A 21,066-nucleotide genomic window follows, 5' to 3' on the forward strand; every position below is an offset into this window, starting at 1 on the left:
TCTCCCTTTCATACACTCCAATTCAAGATCATTGATATAAGATCTTCATTCTTTTCTAGTTAAATTTGAAGCATTATATCTTACTGTTACTCCTTATCTAATAATTAAGAATTTAATGGTATAAATTCCCTCTTAAGTACTGAATTAGGGTCTTTCCACAAATTCTGATAACATTGCATTTTCATTTTTATTGAGCTTAATATATATTCTCATTTATTTTTTTTTCTTTGACCCTTGGATTCTTTAGACATGTGTGGTTTAGTTTCCAAATAGTTGAGGACTTTTCAGATCTCTTTCTGTTAATTTCTAATTGAATACCTTTGGAGTCTCAGGATATACTTTGCATGTCTTGTAGCTTTTAAATTTATTGAAACTTCTGGGGAATATACCTAAAAGGAGAAAGCACACAAGTATACATTGTACAAAAATGAACAATGATGTAAGAGATATAAATAAAAAATCACTTAAAAATAAAATAAATTTATTGAAACTTATTTTATGTCCAGAATAAGGTCTAACTTAAGAAGTATATTATGTGCATTTGAAAAGAATGTGCATTCAATTGTTGTTGAGTGGAATGTTCAATAAATGTGAATTGGATCTAGTTGGTTGAAAGTGTTTTTCAAGTGTTCTGTATCTTCCTAATTTCTTCTTCTATCAATTATTAAAGGGGAATATTGAAATCTCTGAAAATAATTATGGATTTGCCCATTTTTCCAAAGTTCAATCAGACGTGCTTCATGTATTTTCAAGCTCTTTTATTAGAAGCATAATGTTTAGCATTTTTTATCTTCTTTTGATGAATCACACCTAATAGCATTATGCAATGACTCTCTGACCTATTGATAATATTTGCTTTGAAATACACTTTGCTTAGTATTTTACCCTCTGCAGCTTCCTTTTGAATAGTGTTAGCATCGGATTATCCTGTCATCCTTTTACTTTTGAGCTACTTATGTTTCCATATGCAAATTTGGTTTTGTTAATGCAGCATGTAGATGGGTTTTGCTCTTTTTTTTTAGCAAATCTGACAACTTTGCCTTTTAATTGTAATATTATACATTCAATTATAGATAAGCTAAATGAAATTATCAATATGGTTATCTACCATACTGGTCTTTTCTATTTGTACTATCTGTTTTTTTTTTTTTTTTAAAGGTTTATTTATTTATTTATTTATTTATTTATTTATTTATTTATTTATACAAGCACTGGGTACAGTCAGAAGCACGGGAGGGTGAGAGAATTCACCAGAGCCAGAGCGGGGAACAGAACAGGCAGACCGACGAATTACACTGCTGAGGGGAGCAGCGGGCATGGCAGGAGAGGTCTGCGCGCCATGTGGGACCCTCGCAGGTAGCCGGGGATCGAATCCACGCTGCAGAGGCTGTGGGCTGCAGAGGCTGTGGGCAGCTTTGCTGCCCAGCGCTCACGGCTGCGCCACCAGGGGAGGCCCTCTCCTATCTGTTCTTTATCTACTTTTCTCCCACATCTGTTGCCCTAATGTGTCTCTTATACCTGCTGTACTCAGCTATATCCTTTTATAATATTTTTTTATTTTTTTTTTATTTTTATTTTATTTATTTTTTTTTAGAGGCATGTTTATTTATTTATTTGTTTGTTTGTTTGTTTGTTTATACAAGCACTGGGTACAGTCAGAAGCGCGGAAGGGTGAGAGAATTCACCAGAGCCAGAGAGGGGAGCAGAGCAGGCAGAAGGACCGAAGTACACTGCTGAGGGGAGCAGCAGGCGGCAGGAGAGGTCTGCTCGCCATGTGGGACCCTCCTCCAGTGGCCGGGAGCAGCCGGGGATCGAACCGGCGCTGCAGAGGCCGCGGGCAGCTTTGCAACCCAGCGCTCAACCGCTGCGCCACCGGGGAGGCCCTATATCCTTTTATAATAAACTGGTAATCTAGAAAGTGAAATGTTTTCCCAAGTTCCATATACTGCTTTAGCAAATGAATCCAACACAAGGAGAGGATGTTATGGCCCTTCAGGTTAGAGAGTTGTTAGAAGCACATGTTACAACCTGGATTTGCAATTGGTTTGGTGTGTGAACACTTGAACTGTGGAATCTGGTGTTATTTCCAGGTAGATAATTTCTGAATTGAGTTAAAGTGTAGGACACTCAGCTGATGTTGCAGAACAAACTTGGTGGCCAGAAGCCCCAGAATTGTTCAGTGTAAGTAGTGCTGTGGGTGCAGAGGAGACACACCACAGTGTTTTTCGTTAGAACTGGGTAACTCTCAATTCTCATCCTTTCCACTCATTGAGTCTATGCTTCTCCTCTTTAAATGAGCAAGATGTTAACTACTGTTAATTTGCTCATGAGTTCTAAACTTATACTTCTTGTGTGTATAACTACATAGCTTGGTGGCCCCCAGGAACCTTAAACTCTGATTGATCTCTCCTTTTTCCTTCCTAAATCTACTTCCTCTTTTATCTTCTCTCTCTCTCTCTCTCTCTCTCTCTCTCTCTCTCTCTCTCTCTCACACACACACACACACACACACACACACACATATTGAGTGGCAAAACAACCCTATCACCATAGCCAGAAATTCAGAAGTCAATTTTGACTCCTCCCTCTCCCTCACTTCCCGTCACCCAGGGAGTTGCCAAATCTTCCCATTTTACCCTCTTGATAATTCCCAAATCTACTTGCAGTTTCTGCAGCTCTATTGCCATTGCCCAATTCAAGCCCTCATCACCTCTGACCTGGCCTACTTCCAACAGCTTCTAGCTGACTCCCTGCCATGGTCCTATCCACCAAGCACCCATCCTGCATATGGATACCAGAACTGTCTTTCTAAAACCAAATCAGGTCATGCCACTCCTCTGCTTAGAACCACTCAACAACCTACAGGAACGGCTCATACCCTTCTTGAGGTACAAACCCCTTTAAAAATCTGATGAAAGCAATTAACCGTCTCTTAAAAAGTACAGCACACACACATCAGCAGGTACAAACACAGTCTAAGGGATACAGTGAGTGGATCTCCTGATATTTATCCAGAGACACTTGGTCTACATGATAAAGGCTAAGTCCCTCATCGCATCATGAAAACACTTTACACATTACATGTGTTTCTGGCAACCTAAATTTTTTAGAAAGTCCATTGAACAGTTTTCAAATGATTTTCTAAGTTACAACTTTCCAAATGACAGTTACTCCGATCATGGAGGCCTCATACGTTGTGTCTTAGCAGCATATACTTTTCCTTCTACTTCACACTTCTCTCGCCTGGGATGTCCTTTTCTTCTCCTTTCCCTGTCGGTTCTTACTTATCTTCCAAGTCATGGCACTGCATCCCCTCTTATTGGATGCCTGGTCTAATTTTCTCACTCTGGGTTAGAGGTTCACACTGGGTACATATTTCTAAAATTGCACTGTGATTTTCCTTTTACATGGCTGACTCTTTCACACCAGCAGCCCAGCATTAGACTGTGAGCTCTTTGAGGCCAAGAACCAGTGCCCAATGGCACCCAATGCAAGTCCTGGATAGAGATGGTGCCCAAAGGTGTCTAGGAAAGGATGAGTTTGTTTGGAAGGAGGAATATCCTATGATTCTAAATCCTAATAATTTCTTCAGACTTTATACATCTCTTTCTGCAATACACCTGCCTAACAAGAAATGCAGTTGTACTTTACAGGTATTATCTGGTGAAAAACTAAGATACTGCTTATCCTTTTCACAAATGAGGAAGTTCATTGCAGAGAAATTTTCTGCCAGAGAAAGAACACGTTTCCTAACTGTTGTGAGTCTTAATATATTTCTCTGCATTGCCGTCAAGAACAGGAAAACTGTAACCTGATTAGCAAAGTATTTGAAGATTGAATGCAATAGATATCTTAAATCAAAACATTAGTTAAAATAAATAATGAAAGTAACCTTTTTTAGTGTAGACTGCAAGTAATACCTTGGGAGATTCTTGGCTACCAATTCATCTTATAATGACAGCAGTGAAAAAGTAGTTGTACTGTTTAACCTAAAAAAATAACAATAGTTCCTCTTTTAGGATCTTATGCAATTTCTCTAGCCACAAAAGAACATTGTATGTATACTTCATATTATTTTAAAATTTTCTTTACATATTGGTACCCATAAAATAGAATTGCATGATTCAAATTGATGACTCTCAGTGGAGTCTACAAAAGCTTGCATCACTTAAGGACTACTGATGGCATAGCCATAGGGGATAGAACCAAAAGTAATTAAAACACTGAAGTAAAAAAACTCATAGACCCTCTCCCCCACCCCCCAACTACAGAAAAACCTTAGGCACATAAGTGACCTAACTGAGAAGTGGCTGAGGCTTTTTGGAAGTCATAGGAAAAAAATCTTAAGATCACAAAGTCACCCGATAAACACTAAAAAGCTCTACTCAGATAAACCACCCACTGTGAAATTCACAAGTTGGCTATTTCAAAGTGAATAAAGACTAGAGCATAATGGTAAGACCCATGCTAAGCAAATTATAAAGCTGGCTAAGCTAATTTTCAGCTTCTCAGTTTCCCCTCTTCAAATTCTTACTCCTATTTTCTGCAGGATCTCTTTCAAAATCAAGAAAAATGGTAAAATAGAATACTTTTGAGATTTGCTTTTTCTCAAATCAGAATCTTTGCCCAAAGATAAAGGCAATATCTGGTGGGTATTTGAGAAGTCAGCAAGATTGTAATCTCGAACATTGAATGATAAGGGCTCTTGTCAAACTGCTTTTTGAGTTTCCTTTGAGAATGACAAGATAAGAGAAACAGAACGAATTGGGGAGAAAGTAATGAAGTTGAGCCATCCTGCAGCCTTCTCAAGTCAGCAGGAACGCTGGCTGGGGGTAAAATGTAGTCAACAAATTTCTCCAAAGAACCATTTAGAAAATTACTTCTTCCTAAGACCTAAAAGATGGACATATTTAACTCTGGAAGAGTCCATTAGTTTTCTTTTAAATGATTCCTACAGTCATTAAATACTATATATCCAAGATTAAGTCTTTTCAGGGGGCAAAAGTCCTGGATTTCCTGTTTTGACCTGTGAAGAACACTTGATTGAAGCCTGTTTTTTTCATCTATCTATTTAGTGATCATAATTGTGTTGGAAGATTTAACTAACTGAAAGAAAACTTTATGCTGAAATGTCTTTCTTGGGGAAAGGCAATGACCATGCATTTCTTAAATAGAAAGGTGTAGCTATTTATATGTAAGTTCCCCTGCTCCCATCTATTTTATCTTTGTACCCCTTGTGCCTAGCACCAACAAAGGTATTCAATAAATTTGTCAAATAATTTTTTTTCTCATGTATGCTTTCTCTTCTTTTTTCATATCAAATGTTTCCTCAAAAATATAAGCAAGTCTTTTCCCTCCACATTTAATATCTCATCACTTGATTGTTTCTCAGCTAAACAACAGGAAAATTGAACAACACAAAATCTTTACTGATAACCAGGACTTACAAAAATACAACCTTAATTATAAAAGTAGAGCCATTTTTAATGGAAGGAAAGTAATTCACAGTTATGAAGTTAAGAAAATAACTTGCTATAAATAGCTGTGATATGCATAAAAAGAAATGTTTAGCCAGCCAATCTAAACTTATATAATGGTGACAATTAGAGGTAGCCGTTTAGAACTGAAAGGACCTTAACATCAAGTCACCAAATCTGGTGTCCTATTAAGCCTATCCAATCTTTGTCTAGTATCCCTTCCCTTCTGAATTATTCCCCCTTAGGCTAGCAGTGCACAGGAAGGCAAATAAAGCTAGACAAGCAACAAGGGTAAAGGAAGGCAACAAAAATGTGTGATTCATGAATTTTCTGATAATGAAAGAGATAAAAGTGTAGTCATTGAAATTCTCCTCCTCTTGTCCAATATCAGCACATAATGCAGTTAAGGTCATGGTAGGTACATTTCCACTCTTTAAATTCTACTTAGGAAACTTCTTCGCTATTCATAGAAGGTAGAGTTTACAAAAGAAGGGAAAGAGAATCACATCTTTTAACTCAAGGAATCCAAAGCTTTTAAACATTTGAAACTTCTCACATTATACTCTTTAGTCAAAAAAATCTGTAGGACCAAGTGTTGGCAAAGATGTAAGGAACTCATACACTGCTAGTGGCAATGTAAATTGGTGCAACCACTTTGGAAAATTGTTTGACAATATTTACCAAACTGTACATATGCCTTGCCCTAAGATACAGGAATCCTACTTGTGGGTATAATCCTAAGAAATGGGTATTTATGTCCACCAAAAGACATGCAAAAGAAAATTCATAGCAGAGCTATTCATATTTATACAAAATTAGAAACAACCTAAATGTTGTTCAACAGTAGAATGGATAAATCTTATATTCATACTAAGGGATAGCACTCAGCAATTAAAAAAGAAGAACCAATGCTACATAATCACAATAGTGAGTGGAAGAAGTTGGACATAAGAGAGTCCACGGTGATGACTTGATTTAAAACTGGTTAAAACTATCTCATTAGAAATCAGAATATTGGCTACATTTGGGGGCAGTGACCGAAAGGGTGGATCTTTAATTGTTCTATATCTTGATCTGATGACAGGGGGGTACACACAATGGAATTGTACTGTTAAGATATGCATTTTGTTGTATGCAAAGTATACTTTCTTTAGAAAAATCTACAGACAGATGTAGAAATCTGAGATGGTTCCTGAATTTAAAATACAGCTCAAATACAGTTGCAATACTGAACTGTCTACTTTTAGAAAAACTGTATGCTACTGAAAATACTCACTAGTTAATGTAACAGCAAGCTAACTTTTTGTATAATACCCTGAAAAACATATTGTACTATACATTTGAAATGTACATATCTACCAACTAGTAAAGAAATGAGAAATCTTTGTTTTTGCACTCTTTTCTCCTTTATCTTACTCTATAATTCTGAATTATTTGTCACAGAAGCTACTGGAAACAATTCTTGCACGTCTATATTGCAAATATTTTCTCTATTTACCTTAGAGACTTTAAGTTAGAATCAGAATTCTGGAGCTGGAAGAGACACAGCCAACCTCCCTCCCTGGACAGAACTGGATGCCAAGCTAGGTAGGGGCCGCGAGGTCCCAACCTTGTAGAACTGGGACAAGGGGGAACCCCAGGCTTCTGGGCACCCAGGATTCTGTCTCCACCTCATATTCAATCAACCTTCTCATCTTTCCAAATAGATGAACTAGATCGCATGGAGATTCTTATTTATTTATTTAATTTTGGAGCAACAACTACGCTACCCAGCGATTATTTGGCAACAGTCAGCTGAGTCCTTGAAAACCCGCTTGGGGTTTCATGTCAGGATAAGAATCGAGTATGGGAGGAAGGGGCAGCTAGTATTTTAATATGAAATTGCTGCTTGCATACATTTCCAAAGCAACTAGTCACCGATCCAACAGAAATTTGGCGGGGGTGAGGGGTCGTTGTTCAGGATGACTCGCTTTGGGGCAGAGCATGGGCGCATTTTTTCATTAGAGTTCACTCCACAAATCAAAACCTCAAAAGAAGAGTTAAAGACGCCACCCAGGAGCCTAGGGCGATGCAGGGTCGGTCCAGGCGAGGTCACCGATCCCCTGTCGCCGACCTCGGGGGGCCGCAGGCTCCCGCGACAGCCCCCCAGCCCGGGCGCGCGGCGGCGCGGGCTTGGAGGCAGGCGGGCGGTGCGGCCCCGGCTCGGCGAAGCGCCTTGGCGAGGCCGGCCGCGAAGTCCGGGCCGCCGATCCGGACCGCGGCCCAAGCAGGAGCAGCGATGTCAGCCAGAGGCAACAAGACACGGGGTGGGAAAGGCAGGGGGCCGCGGGCAAGTTCGGGGCGAGTCCGGAGGGCGCAGAAGAGGGAGGGGCGCGGGAGCGAGGGAAGGAGCGAGCGCGGGAGGAGCGTGGTGGCGGGGACGGAGGAGGCGCGCGCCCGGGTCCACCCCGCCGGGTGGGGGCCCAGGGCCGCGCCGAGGGCTGCGGGGGCTGCGAGCGGGCGAGCGGGGCCTTACCGAGCAGCGGCAGCCGGCCGCCGCGGCGCGCCAAAGCCGGCATTGCCTCCGGAGCCCGGGTCCCCAGGCCGCGCCGGCCCAGCTGCGATGCCGCCCCGAGCGGCGCGCCCCGCTCTGCAGGTGGCTCGCCTAAGGATGCGCGTCACCGACCGCAAATTCCCTCGGACTGGTGCAAAGTGGAAGGGGGGAGGATCCGAGCAGGGGCCGAGGCGAGAGCGGAGAGGTTGGGCCGAGGCGGGGGGAGCCAGTGCCTGGCGCAGCACTGCGGCCGAGCCCACGTGCCCGCCGTGGTCCGCAGTTCCAGCTCCGCGGCGTCCGGCGCTCCCGGACCGGGGCGGGGAAGGTGGGCGCGGTTCCGTCGGGGTCTCGCCGGGGCTCCACGGGTGTAGCCCCGGGAGGACGCACGACCAGAGCTCTCTGGCTGTCCCCGGGAGACCCTGAACTCTGAACGTTTGGATGCCGGAGCGTGGGGACCACAGAACCAGAAACCGTTCTCGCGCGCGCGGGGATCTTTGCGTCTCTGGCCGGGACCTAAATTCTGCACTACACAGGGATGGCTCTGGCCAGCGCACAGGCGAGCAGGGTGTCAACTCCACGCCGGGCGGATCTTAATTACTGACTGGCTTTCTTTGTCTCCCCCTCCATCTCCTAGGATGCCAAGGATCCGGTCAGCAGTGGCCGCAAGAAAAACAGTCTCGGTTTCAATGTCAACTAAGGCACAGAAACAAAAGCAAAACAGTCATCCCCGGGGATGTTTTGAATTATCCACCACATAATTCTTGTTCTTCATCACATAATATTTCAAGCTGCAGATTTTTTTTTCCCATTACTGTAAGTTGAAGATTGGGAAATCTTGAATGCCAGTTCTGGGTCTTCCTTTAATTGGCTCTTTGACCTTCACAAGCCACTTGTCCTTTCGGAGTCCTAGTTACTCCACTGTACATGAGGGGAGTTGAAAATGATTTTCCAAATTCTAACAAAGCATGGAAAAAGTATTCTGAGCCTACAATCCTTTTCCTTGCTTGTAGTCTATAAAACAATTACACCCCACCCCACCCCAGAACATGAGAGAAATTTAAAAAAATGTCTGCAATGGTGCAGCCACTATGCAAAACTGTATGGCAGTTTTTCAAAACATTAAAAATAGAGCTACCATATGATCCTGCAGTTCCACTTCTGGGTACATACCCAAAAGATTTGAAAGCACAACCATGAAGGAATGTTTGCACACCCATATTCATAGTAACAGTCACAATAGCCTAAAGGTGAAAGCAAGTCAGCTGTGGATAAACACTCAGATGAGTGAATAAGCAACATATTCTATTGTAATACAATAGAATATTTTTAAACCTTAAAAAGGAAGCAAATTCTGACACATGGGTCAATCTTGAGGATCTATTAAATTAAATAAGACAGTCACAAAAAGACAAACCCTACATGATTCCACTTATATGAGGTACCCAGAATAGTCAAATTCATAGAGACAGAAAGTAGAATGGTGGTTGCCATGGGCTGGGGTGGGATGGGGAGAGGATGGAGAGTTGTTATTTAATGGGTATAGTTTCAGTTTTGCAAGATGATAAAAGTTCAGAGATTATTTACAAAACAATATGCATGTACTGTACTTCCCTGAAGTGTATACTTAAAAATGGTAATGGTTCTATCATGTGCGTTTTACCATAATTAGTGTTTTTGAAATGTCAAGTCAACATAGGAAGAGAAGGCATGAATTTAAGTGAGACACAAAGAAATAAAAAGCAATGCACCAGGCTGATAATGGTAACAAAAGTGGGCTACTAAAACTTACAACGTCCAAGATCGAATGCACTATCTTTTGCTTATAGCTTGATTGCTGCAAGTTTAAAATATCAGTAAAATCATAAAGATACTGATTTTTTTTTTCAAGGAATCTGCCACAAGGCAAAAATCTCTGTGAGAAGAGGTGGTAAGAGGAGAAATTAGGAACGGTTTCTAAGCACACATGATTTTTCAAGTGTGGAGCAATTGGTGGAGAAAATTAGTTTAGAAAGAACAAAATCTATAGACTGACTATATTGGAGTGACAGGTATATATGCTAACATTATGAAAGTAAGATAATGCCCATCATTCTTTGATGTGTGTGGAGTCATATCTCACACCATGCTTAATTTATTCCTCACAGCAACACTTTAAGGAAAGTAGCTCTACTTTATCTAGAGCCCTTAGATTGTACAGCTAGTGTAAAATCTGGGTTTCAGAGCTCATGATACAAAGTTTTTGCAAAGGAACTTCTAAATGGGCAAGCAGCGATGGGATAAAAACAGAAATCAGAAAACAGGTTTGTTTCTGGGTTGTATGGAGTGCCTTGCATTAGCCCTATAAAAGATACATTTTATGCAAATTCTTGCCACCATCATGCTTAGATGTTGTATGACTAAGTGGTTAGCAGTTCATCTTATGAACAAATACCTCCCTCTGTCCCTTCAAAAAATATTTTCAATGACAACCTGTAAGTGAAATACCTCAATAGAATTTTTTAAAAACAGGGCCTCCCCGTGGCGCAGCGGTTGAGCGCTGGGTTGTGAAGCTGCCCGCAGCCTCTTGGGCGCCGGTTCAATCCCCGGCTGCTCCCCAGCCACCAGAGGAGGGTCCCACATGGCGAGCAGACCTCTCCTGCCGCCTGCTGCTCCCCTCAGCAGTGTACTTCAGTCCTTCTGCCTGCTCTGCTCCCTGCTCTGGCTCCGGTGAATTCTCTCACCCTCCCTTGCTTCTGACTGTACCCAGTGCTTGTATAAACAAACAAACAAATAAACATACATGCCTTTAAAAAAAAATAATTTTTTAAAAACAAAGGTTGACATTTTCCTGAAAATAATGGACAAGCAAAAAAATATTTTAATAGAATTCCTGTGAATTCAGTTGAAATGTGAACTATGTAGTATACTTTTATAAGTCTTTTATTACTAGCTCAAGCCCCACCCATTGGCAAAATCTGGTATTACCAAGCATTAGGAAGAAGTCAGAGCAATGTGACACTCTCAACTACTTCTAATGAGAGTCTAAGTTAACATGGGCACTTTGAAAATATTTTGGCATTCCTTCCTAGAATTTAACCTATGCATACCTATACTCAGTAGTTTTACCCCTAGATAAATCTAAACACCTTATTATATGTATATGCACCAGAAGACTTGAATAAGAATGTTCATAACATCATTCGTAATGCCTACGAATGAAACAAAATCATTTGTAATTGTTCATAATTATAAAAAAATTGGGGACAATCTAAACGTCCATTAACAAATAGATAGAATATAGTATTTTCATATGACAAAATACTGTACAACAATGAAGATGGGGGAGCTATAGTACCTAAGACTGTATTGATGTCAAAAATATAATGTTGAGAAGAAAAGAGCAAATCACAGAAAAAAAGAAAGACAAGACCAAACAACGCTCTTTAAGAATATACTCATGAAGGGCATAAGGAAAATAAAGGAATCATCACAAAAGATAAGACAGTGTTTACCTACCTCTGGTGTGGGGAAAGAAGAGAAGGAGATTTTATCAACAAAGGCAATACTTTATTGGTGTTTAACTTCCGTGATGGGTGCTAGATGTTTATTATTATTTAAACTATATATATTTTATACATTGATGTATGAGTTTCTCACAATAGAAGAAAATTTAAAAGGAGTTTGATGCAGCGTTTCTACCTATGAAGTAGTTTTAGTCAAACAAATATTTGAATCTGATTAAAATTCTGGATTCAACTACCAATTTATAGGAAATACAAGGGATAGTGGGGCATGGTAAATAATGACACAAGAATATAATCAGAAAGTTCCGGACACTAGGTAATGGGATAACCTAATTTCTTCAACAAAAATTGTAAAACGAAAAATAGCATTGGAGAAATAACATGTAGATTATCAGAAACCTACCAGATATTGAAAAAATTGAATGTATTATAGAAGAATTTGATTTGGATCCTGATTTAAGCAAACAAACTAAAAATATTATATAATAATTGGGAAAATGTGAGCACTGATGTTATCTTTGACATTAAGTAGTACTTGTTTTAAAAACTTGTGTTATCCATAATTATGTGGTTGCTGTTTTAAAATCAATTCTTACCCCTAGAAGTACATACAAAATATTTACAGCTAAAAATGATATAAAATGGGAAGGTTGAGGGGGAACTAGGGAATGAAACCTATTGTGTACGGGATTTCTTTCTTTTTTTTTTCCCCAATACTCAGAGTATTGCAATCATTCAATTTGTACTTACTTAAAAAAAATTTATTTATACAAGAGCTGGGGTATAGGTCAGAGGCGTGAGAGGGTGAGAGGATTCACCAGAGACAGAGCGGGGAGCAGAACAGGCAGAAGGACCGAAAGCACTGCTGAGGGGAGCAGCGGGAGAGACGGGAGAGTTCTGCCGTACCATGTGGGCATCTCCCTGGTGGGCCAGAATCAAACCAGCGCTGCAGAGGCTGCCAACAGCTTCACAGTGCGGCATCCTACAGCTGTGCCACCAGGGAGGCCCCGGGATTTCTTTTTAGGGTTGATGACAGTGTTCTAAAAGTAGATTATTGTGCTGTTCCATATCTCTGTAAATATACCAAAGCCACTAAATTGTATACTAAATAGGTGAACTCTATGGTATGTAAATTAGATCTCAACAAAACTACTTAAATGATGGTCTGAGATTTTCTGCAAAATAATTTGATGTAGGGTGCTTGAGAGAAAGAATCAAAATTGACCATGCATGGCTAGTGTTCAACCTGAATTACATAAGTTCATTATGTCCATTTACATAAGTTCATTATGTTCATTTCAACATAAGTTGAAATTTTCTATAATAAAAAGACTTAGAAGAAAAAAAGACTCTGATAAAATGGATTTTTTAGGTTATCCCGAATGTGCAGAAGAGAACTCTCTTCCCTTACACATCATCAGCTGCCTTTACTGTCATTTTATTAATCTGCCTAATTGAGATGAAATATAGCATAACCCTGGCCACTGTTCCCAAGATGCAAACTTGGTGGCACACAATTACAAAATACAACTACAGACATAAACTTTATGTCTAAGTTTATGTCTAAGTTTATTTATTCAAAAGAATTATCTCCTTAAAATTCTTGGCAACAGGTAGCATAATTTAAGTCTGCTATAACCAAGTACCATAAACTGAATGGCTTAAACACCAGAAATTTATTGTTTAATGCTTCTGGAGGCTAGAAATGTGAGATCAAGATAAGGGAAGGGCTGGTTTCTCCTGAGAGTTGTGAAAACAAATCTGTTTCATGCTTTGTTCCTAGCTCCTGGTGGTTTCCTGACAAATCTCTGGTCTTTCTTTGCTCTTGCAACATCATGTCCATCTCTGTCTTCATCTTCACATGGTGTTCTCCCTGTGTGGATATGTGTCTCTATGTTCAAATTTTTCCTTTTTATGAGGACACTAGTGATACTGGATTAGAGCCTGCTCTGATGACCTCTGTGTAACTTGATAACCTCTATAAAGACCCTAATTCCACATAGGTCACATTCTGAGGTACAGGTGTTATTATTTCAAAATAGCTTTTTTTTTGTGGGGGAGGAGGGAACACACAAATCATTCCATAAGTCTGGCTTCAAAATCAGTGTCTAGAAATTAACCCATATAATTCTTGCAGAGGTTAGTGTTGATTACTAACTAATTTTAATTTGACATTTTTACGAAGCAATAAAGCATGGGTAACTTTTAAAAGTTAACACAGGGTCTCCCCGGTGGCGCAGCGGTTGCGCGCTGGGTTGCGAAGCTGACCGTGGCCTCTGCGGCGCCGGTTCGATCCCCGGCTGCTTCCCAGCCACTGGAGGAGGGTCCCACATGGCGCGCAGACCTCTCCTGCCGCCCGCTGCTCCCCTCAGCAGTGTACTTCGGTCCTTCTGCCTGCTCTGCTCCCCGCTCTAGCTCTGGTGAATTCTCTCACCCTCCCACGCTTCTGACTGTACCCAGTGCATGTATAAACAAACCATCAAATAAAGAAAGAAAGAAAGAAAGAAAGAAAGAAAGAAAGAAAGAAAGAAAACATGCCTCTATAAAAAAAAATAAATAAATAAAAGTTAACACAAAAAACAGGAGTCACTGAAATTATACTTTCAAAAAGTTTAAGGTAAAAGGGATATGTATGACCTGTGTTTGATTATTTTTTTTTGACTGAGTGCAATATACCAAAATGCTAACTGCTTATCTCTGAGGTCTTAGGAGTGAAATGTAACTGTTTTCTCCATTTCCAAATCTGAAGTCAGCGTGCATGGCTGTTAGATGGCACACCCAAGTCTTTCAGCGTAGTAAGAGACTGTATGGGATTGCATCTATCGTTCCTCCCTTAACCTCTTTTGGAATCAAAGACAATTCATGAAGATGGCAGATCTGTTGTAATGACTATTTGGCCCATCTTAAATTGTCACCAAAAATAAAAATAACTAAGGACATAGAGGGTTTGAATAACTTAATGAGAAAAAGTTAACATATGTATATGTTTCCTACAAACAGAAAAATATATCTCTATTTTAAATTTCTATAGCACTTTATAAAGAAATCTCAAAAAAAAGTGTGTTATACTCTCTGATCACACTATTATAAAGCCAAGAAATAACAAAGTTGAATCAAAAATCTTGAAATAATATTGGGCTCAAGGAGGAAATCATGGATTCAATTATCAGTAACATAAAATAATGAAAATAAAAACAAAATTTGAAGAGAAAGAGTTTTAGCAAACCAGCAAAGTAGCACCTAGCTAATTAGCATACATCAGACAAAGAGAAGAGAGTCTTTGGAGATAGTTCTTTAACTAAAAACAGTTATTTCCATAGGGAGAATTTTAATCATTGTGGGAAGGTGGTAAAGAGGATTTTTGAAGTAGGTATATTTCTTTTTATGGGGCTGGGGGTGGGGAGTGGTATCTTTAAGTCAGAGCCAGCATTTTCAAATGGTTCCTTTTTCAACCAACACCTATTAAATGCCTTCTATGTGCTAGGCACTGGGGTTATATTCCGTAGGAAGACTGTTCCTGTACTCAAAGAGGTGTATTCCTCATACAGCTTGACAGTTTCATCAATATTTTCACCAAGTTATAGGGACCTAATGATAGGAATACATGCCAGGCATAGCAGGATCACAAAGGAAAATGTGCTCTGCTCTCTATAAAGCATTCCTCCGCCCTTACAAATCTGACTTTACTGGAAGGAAACTGCATTCTTTTCAAACTCTACTTACTTCCCTCAATTTGAAGCATGGTAGAACCAGGAATGTGGTCTTTTTCAAAAAGAATATTCTTTTTCTAGCAGTATACCTGTCTAATGGAAAAAAAAAAAAGAAAAGAAAGCACATACTCATGCACAAATACCTGTAAGTACTAACCAGGAACTCTGAATTTGATGTTAGTCCATCGAGAGTCTTCTCTATGCATGTAAGTATATGTAGATTTTTAAATTAATATTTTAAAAATAGGATCATTTTACATGCTCTTTTATAGCTTGTTTTCAAATGCCAGCCATGTTGATTTTTCCATAAAGTTATTTTAATACAAATTCTATCATATGGATGAATCATAATTTATATAACCATAAATTGTGCTCTTACAGCTATTTTTGTTTTAATTATTATTCAGTTAAATGTTTGCAAGTTTTAGAATAGTTTTTTTGAAGCTTTCAAACTCAATTTATAAATCTTTATTTATAAGTCTAAGAAAGCTGATTTTGAAATTCAACACTTATCTTTACTTGTACTTGACTGATAATCATCTTACTCATTTAAATTACTAATTATAAATTTATTAAATTACCCTGAACATTTAACATTTTTACTAAATTCTCTTAGGCATTTCAAACTAAAGTCACACAGTAAATGTATTACTCTTTAGCACTTCAAACACCTAATAAAATCTAATAAAATTTCCTAGGCATTTAAGTAGTATTTATATGTATAGTAAGGCAAAACTTAAGAGGTTTAATAATCATGTTCCCTTAAATGCCTAAATATTGGTCATAAATTTGATTAAATATTTCTAAGTATTTCACTTCACATACAAATCTAATATGTCAGATTCTTTTAAATATTTCAAAACTGTCAAATCATGAATAAAGCATAAAAACTATAATAATTATTAGACTATAACAACACCTTTACAAAAAATATTAACATTCTAATTTGCCACCAATTTTTTACCATCTGAAAGCTTTTTTTTTTTTTTTAGCTTTATTTCTTTATTTATTTATACAAGCACTGCGTACAGTCAGAAGCACGGAAGGGTGAGAGAATTCACCAGAGTCAGAGCTGAGAGCAGAGCAAGCAGACTGAAGAAGTACACTGCTGAGGGGAGCAGCGGGCGTGGCAGGAGAGGTCTGGGCGCCATGTGGGACCCTTGCCCGGAGGCTGGGGATCGAACCGCGTGCAGAGGCTGCGGGCACCTTCACAACCCAGTGCTCAACCACTGCGCCACCGGGGAGGCCCCGAAAGCTTATTTTTAATACCTTCTCAGAGTTGCAAGTTTACTTATCTATGAGAAACTCAGGCTGGCTGTGATATTTTTTAGGATCACAGGTTACAGATTGGCAGGAGGTTGACAACCTGGGTGTACCTTCAAAAATAATTCCATACTTGGCTGGTCACCTCTTCAAACCATGTTTTATGTTGAAATTAAAATCTCATACATTGCTTCTCTTTTGTAGCCATTGCTGAAGCATCAGGGGCCAAAATGAGGTTCAATCCCTTTGTGCCTTCTGACCAGAGCAAGAAACTTAAAAACCACTTCAATGTGCCTTTCCATATTTGTAGCGAGGTTTTGTTTTCCCCTCTATCCAAAGAGCTGCGACAAGAAGAATAATGTTTGATCCATGTCTATTCAGAAAGATGATGTTCAGGTTGTCTGAGGATGCTACAAAGGGTCACAAATTGACAAAGTAGTCCAGGTATACAGGAAGACATAGATCATCTACAATGAACAAATGCAGTGGGAGAAGGCAAATAGCACAGCTGTTCAAGTGAGCATATACCACATCAAAGTAGTTACCAGTAGACTAAAATTGGGCAGGGTCCTCAAAAAGATCCTAGAATGCAAAGCCAAATATTGCCCTGTAAGAGAAGGGCAAATACAATGAAGAAACAATTGAGAAGATGCAGGAATAAAGTAACATTATATACAATTTTCATCAAAAATGAAAAAAAAAATCTGGTACATGATCTATTCCTTTTAGCCACTGCCACCCTTTTTAACCTTCTAGACAACTTTTCATTTCCTAGCTCAGATTGAGGGGATGTTGCAGCCTGGTCTAATCACTCTTATAATCCATTTGCACTTTTATCCCTTGCTGGTATCCTGATGATACACCCCCATCCAAGAGTTTGTCCTCAAAAAACATAGACACCTTGCGCAGCGGTTGGGCGCTGGGTTGCGAAGCTGCCCATGGCCTCTGCGGCGCCGGTTTGATCCCCGGCTGCTCCCCGGCCACGGGAGGAGGGTCCCACGTGGCGCGCAGACCTCTCCTGCCGCCCGCTGCTCCCCTCGGCAGTGTGCTTTGGTCCTTCTGCCTGCTCTGCTCCCCTCTCTGGCTCTGGTGAATTCTCTCGCCCTCCCGTGCTTCTGACTGTACTCTGTGCTTGTATAGATAAATAAATAAATAGATAAATAAATAAATAAATAAATAAATAAATAAATAAATCTTAAAAACAAACAAACAAACAAAAGAATGATTTAAAAAAAAAAAACATAGACACCTTTGTTGCCAATAACTTTGAGCACAATTTTGCAATCTATTTCCATGGTTATACCTTAAAATTTGTCTACCTCTGAAATCTTAAATTTTTATAAACCTGCCTAATAGCAGCTCAAAATCCCTCTGTGGTCTATACTTTAATTCTAGACTAATTAGATTTGTGTGGTTAAAAATCTCCTGGGGTTCATCTAGAAGGTAAGTTTTGCAGATTTTTAAAGGAAAGAGAAGGAAGAATTGGTTTGATCGATAGAAACATAAAGGATCTATTATATCAATCAGAAGAATTGCTATGGCGATGGCCCTGTAGGGAGAGATCAGGGTGCAAGCCAAATCTCAATGGGAAAATCCTATCGGGTAGAGTGAGAGATGAGTTAGTTAAATGTAAGCAGGGGGATCAATTTGACATGAGGGCTTTAATTTGAAATGGGAATTGGTGTCTTTCTCAGAGAAGCGTAAGTTTTATGCCATAGAAAGGCAGCAGCAATACTTAAACCTCTCCAGTAACATAGGTAAGTTTTTAAGGGCAATTAATGATTTCCTGTCTAAGGACCAAACCATTCCTAAGTACTTCTGGGTATGGATTTTGTACTACTAAGTTTCAGAGAAATTTTATGAAGTAATGATTTTAGGCAACTGGCGTATTATATATATATATATTTATTTTAAACATTATTTATATATATGTTGTTACAGCATTGTTTATTTTGTTCAATGTTTGATTTCTCTTCTGAGGTGTAATCCCCATAAAATGCCCACCACCAAGTCACCCGTGAACTGTCACCATAGTCTCTTACGCTCTTTGCTCCCTTGTTTTGATCCCTCTCATTCCCCCTCCCTTGCTGTATGTCTTTGATTTATAGTTTGCGTGCTAGTTGTCTTTTTTTCCCTGACCCCATGTTTGGTTTCCCTATATTCCTATAAGTGAATAAGTGAAATGGCATATTATATTTTAAATAAACATTAAATACTTATTAATGTAATAATATATAACAATGTATTATATTATGTAATTAATATATACAATAACTATCAAATAACTAAATATTAAAAATTTGTGTCCTAGTCAAAGGAATCAGCAGATATTCCTTATCTGCTATGTATTCCAGAAAGACCATATACAAGAGGAAGTATTCAGCAGTTAAATCCAGGATTGAAAAGAAAGAATCTTCTGGCTACAGTCACAAAACCAATTAGTGGTGACAAGAATGAAGGTACACAAGTGGCTAACTTTGCAAGATGCCTGGATACTATTCCACTGAGGATGTGGCTTGAAAGCCTTTGATCCACAGCAAAAAATCCCTCAGTCAGTGAGAAAACCACGAGCGAGCCAGCCTCACTCTTGGGACCATTTTGATCTTCCTCACCAGGCACCACAGAGGGAAGCTGGTGATTTTTCCCGAAGCAGCTGAGCAGTGGCTTGTTACCTTTGTCCCTCAGTCAAGTTTCCTTTGCATAGGACACACCAGAAATTTGTCATCCCCACCTCCACCAAAATTGTTATCAGTGGTGTGAAACAAAATGCCTCACTGATGATTACGTCAAGAAGAAGCAGTGTAAGCTCTGGCACCAGGAAGGTGAGATCTTCTACACAGAGAATGAGAAATACGAGATCACAGAGCAGCACAAGGTTGATGACAGAGCTGTGGACTCACAAATTTTGCCAAAAAACAAAGCTATTCCTCAACTCCAGGGCTACCTTCTGTGTTTGCTCTCATCAATGGAATTTTGCTCACCAAATGAGTGTTCTAAATTTCTTACTAAGAATCTAATTAAATAACTGATCCATTAAAAAAATTAAAACCCACTTTAAATATTTTCTCTGGAAATAAATACTAACTTTGAGTCAGTTTCATTTATTCAAGAGATCATTAGCCAATTTTGGTTGAAATTTTAAAGTTATTCATGACTCTCTCTCTTGTTGCCAATATAGGCAGCCTTTGAGATAGTTGCAGAGACCACTAATACTTTTGGACATTCATGCCCTGTGTAATAACCTCCCCTGAGTGAACTGGACCTAATGACCCATTTCTAACACAGAAGATGGCAAAAATGCCAGTTCTGAGATAAGGTTATAAAAAGACTGAGGCTCCCATTTTGCCTTTTGTCTTCTCACTCACTTGCTTTGAGGGAAGTTCACTACCACATTGTGAACTTTCCCAAAGAGACATCCATGCAGCAAAAAATGAATGTCTTTGGCCAAGAGCCAGTGCGGACAAGATGCCTGACAGCAGTCACACAGTGTGAGTTTAGAAGTTTGTCTTCCTAAGCCTTGAGATGACTACAGCCCGGGTTTACATGGTAGCCTACAGAAAACTCTCAGCCAAACCCTGCTCTGTCTTGCCCAGATTTCTGACCCATAAGCTGTGAGATAACAATTGTTCCATGTGTCAAGCTGATAATTTGAGGAACAGCAAGAAATCATTGATACACTCCCCTTTCCTTAGCCTATTTTCAAATCTTAATAAATGGAGAAATCTATCTAACTTTGGTCAACCTGGAAATCATTAAACTCTATGAAAGGAATAAATGAGTGTGTTGAAAATAAAGAAGAGTGAAAATCTATTGGCAGTCACCTATTTGGGTGCTCTCTATCTATGTTAATCTATCATCAAAAAAAATTCCTTCCTATGGATCTGTTTTGGTAAGATGAATGTTCTTGTGTTGATTCACCTACACTTGGATCTTTAGATCCAATGACACATATTTGTGTACTGGTTGGGATGTATGGTGTAAACAGTGACTAAAGAAGATGGTGAGAGGCTAACAGAAATTGGAGTCATAGGTTTCTTGAGACCAAGGAATCGAATCATCTTTGATTACCTTAGAGATCTCTAGCCAGAGCTGTACAATAGAAATATTATGCAAAACACATATGTAATTTGAAAAGATAAAAAGCAGATAAAAATAATTTTAATATTTTCTGCAGCCCCAAATATCAAAAATGTTATCATTTTAGTATGTAGTCAATGTAAAAATTGGATATTTTATAGTGTTTTTTATACTGTATTCAAAATCCAGAGCTCATTATAAACTTTGTTTCTCAGTTTGGAACCTAAATGTAATGTAAACACCTATGTTTCACAACATCAAAAAGGTTGAGAAAGTGGACTTGCATACCTAAAATGTTCCAAACATATACAAAAAAATTCCAGTAGCTGAATTCAGAATTTTAGTTAAGTTTAAATTAATTAAAATTAGATACATTTCAAAGTTTAGTACCTCAACTGAACTACCTTTGAGCCATCCTTCAAACGTTTGACAGTCATATGTGACTGCTGGCTCTAGAACCTAGCAGGCACTCAATAAATGGTTACCAGACGGATTAATTTCCT

General features: G+C 39.1%; 1 protein-coding gene and 1 pseudogene across 1 annotated transcript in view; one reads left to right on the forward strand and one right to left on the reverse strand.

The window, feature by feature from the left end:
- FLT3 (fms related receptor tyrosine kinase 3) overlaps positions 1 to 8,098 on the reverse strand; it is a 92,841-nt gene extending 84,743 nt beyond the window's left edge. Inside the window, exon 1 of the mRNA XM_037527075.2 lies at positions 7,993 to 8,098. Coding sequence (XP_037382972.1) covers positions 7,993 to 8,035 — 43 coding nt within the window. The 5' untranslated portion in view covers positions 8,036 to 8,098. The remainder of the gene's footprint in view (positions 1 to 7,992) is intronic.
- Positions 8,099 to 16,716: 8,618 nt separating this feature from the next.
- On the forward strand, positions 16,717 to 17,147 carry LOC119258797 (60S ribosomal protein L26-like; annotated as a pseudogene).
- The last annotated feature ends 3,919 nt before the right edge of the window (positions 17,148 to 21,066 follow it).

Source organism: Talpa occidentalis, unplaced genomic scaffold (assembly GCF_014898055.3).
Source record: "Talpa occidentalis isolate TD23 unplaced genomic scaffold, MPIMG_talOcc4v2.1 talOcc4.5, whole genome shotgun sequence".
NCBI classification, from domain to species: Eukaryota; Metazoa; Chordata; class Mammalia; order Eulipotyphla; family Talpidae; genus Talpa; species Talpa occidentalis.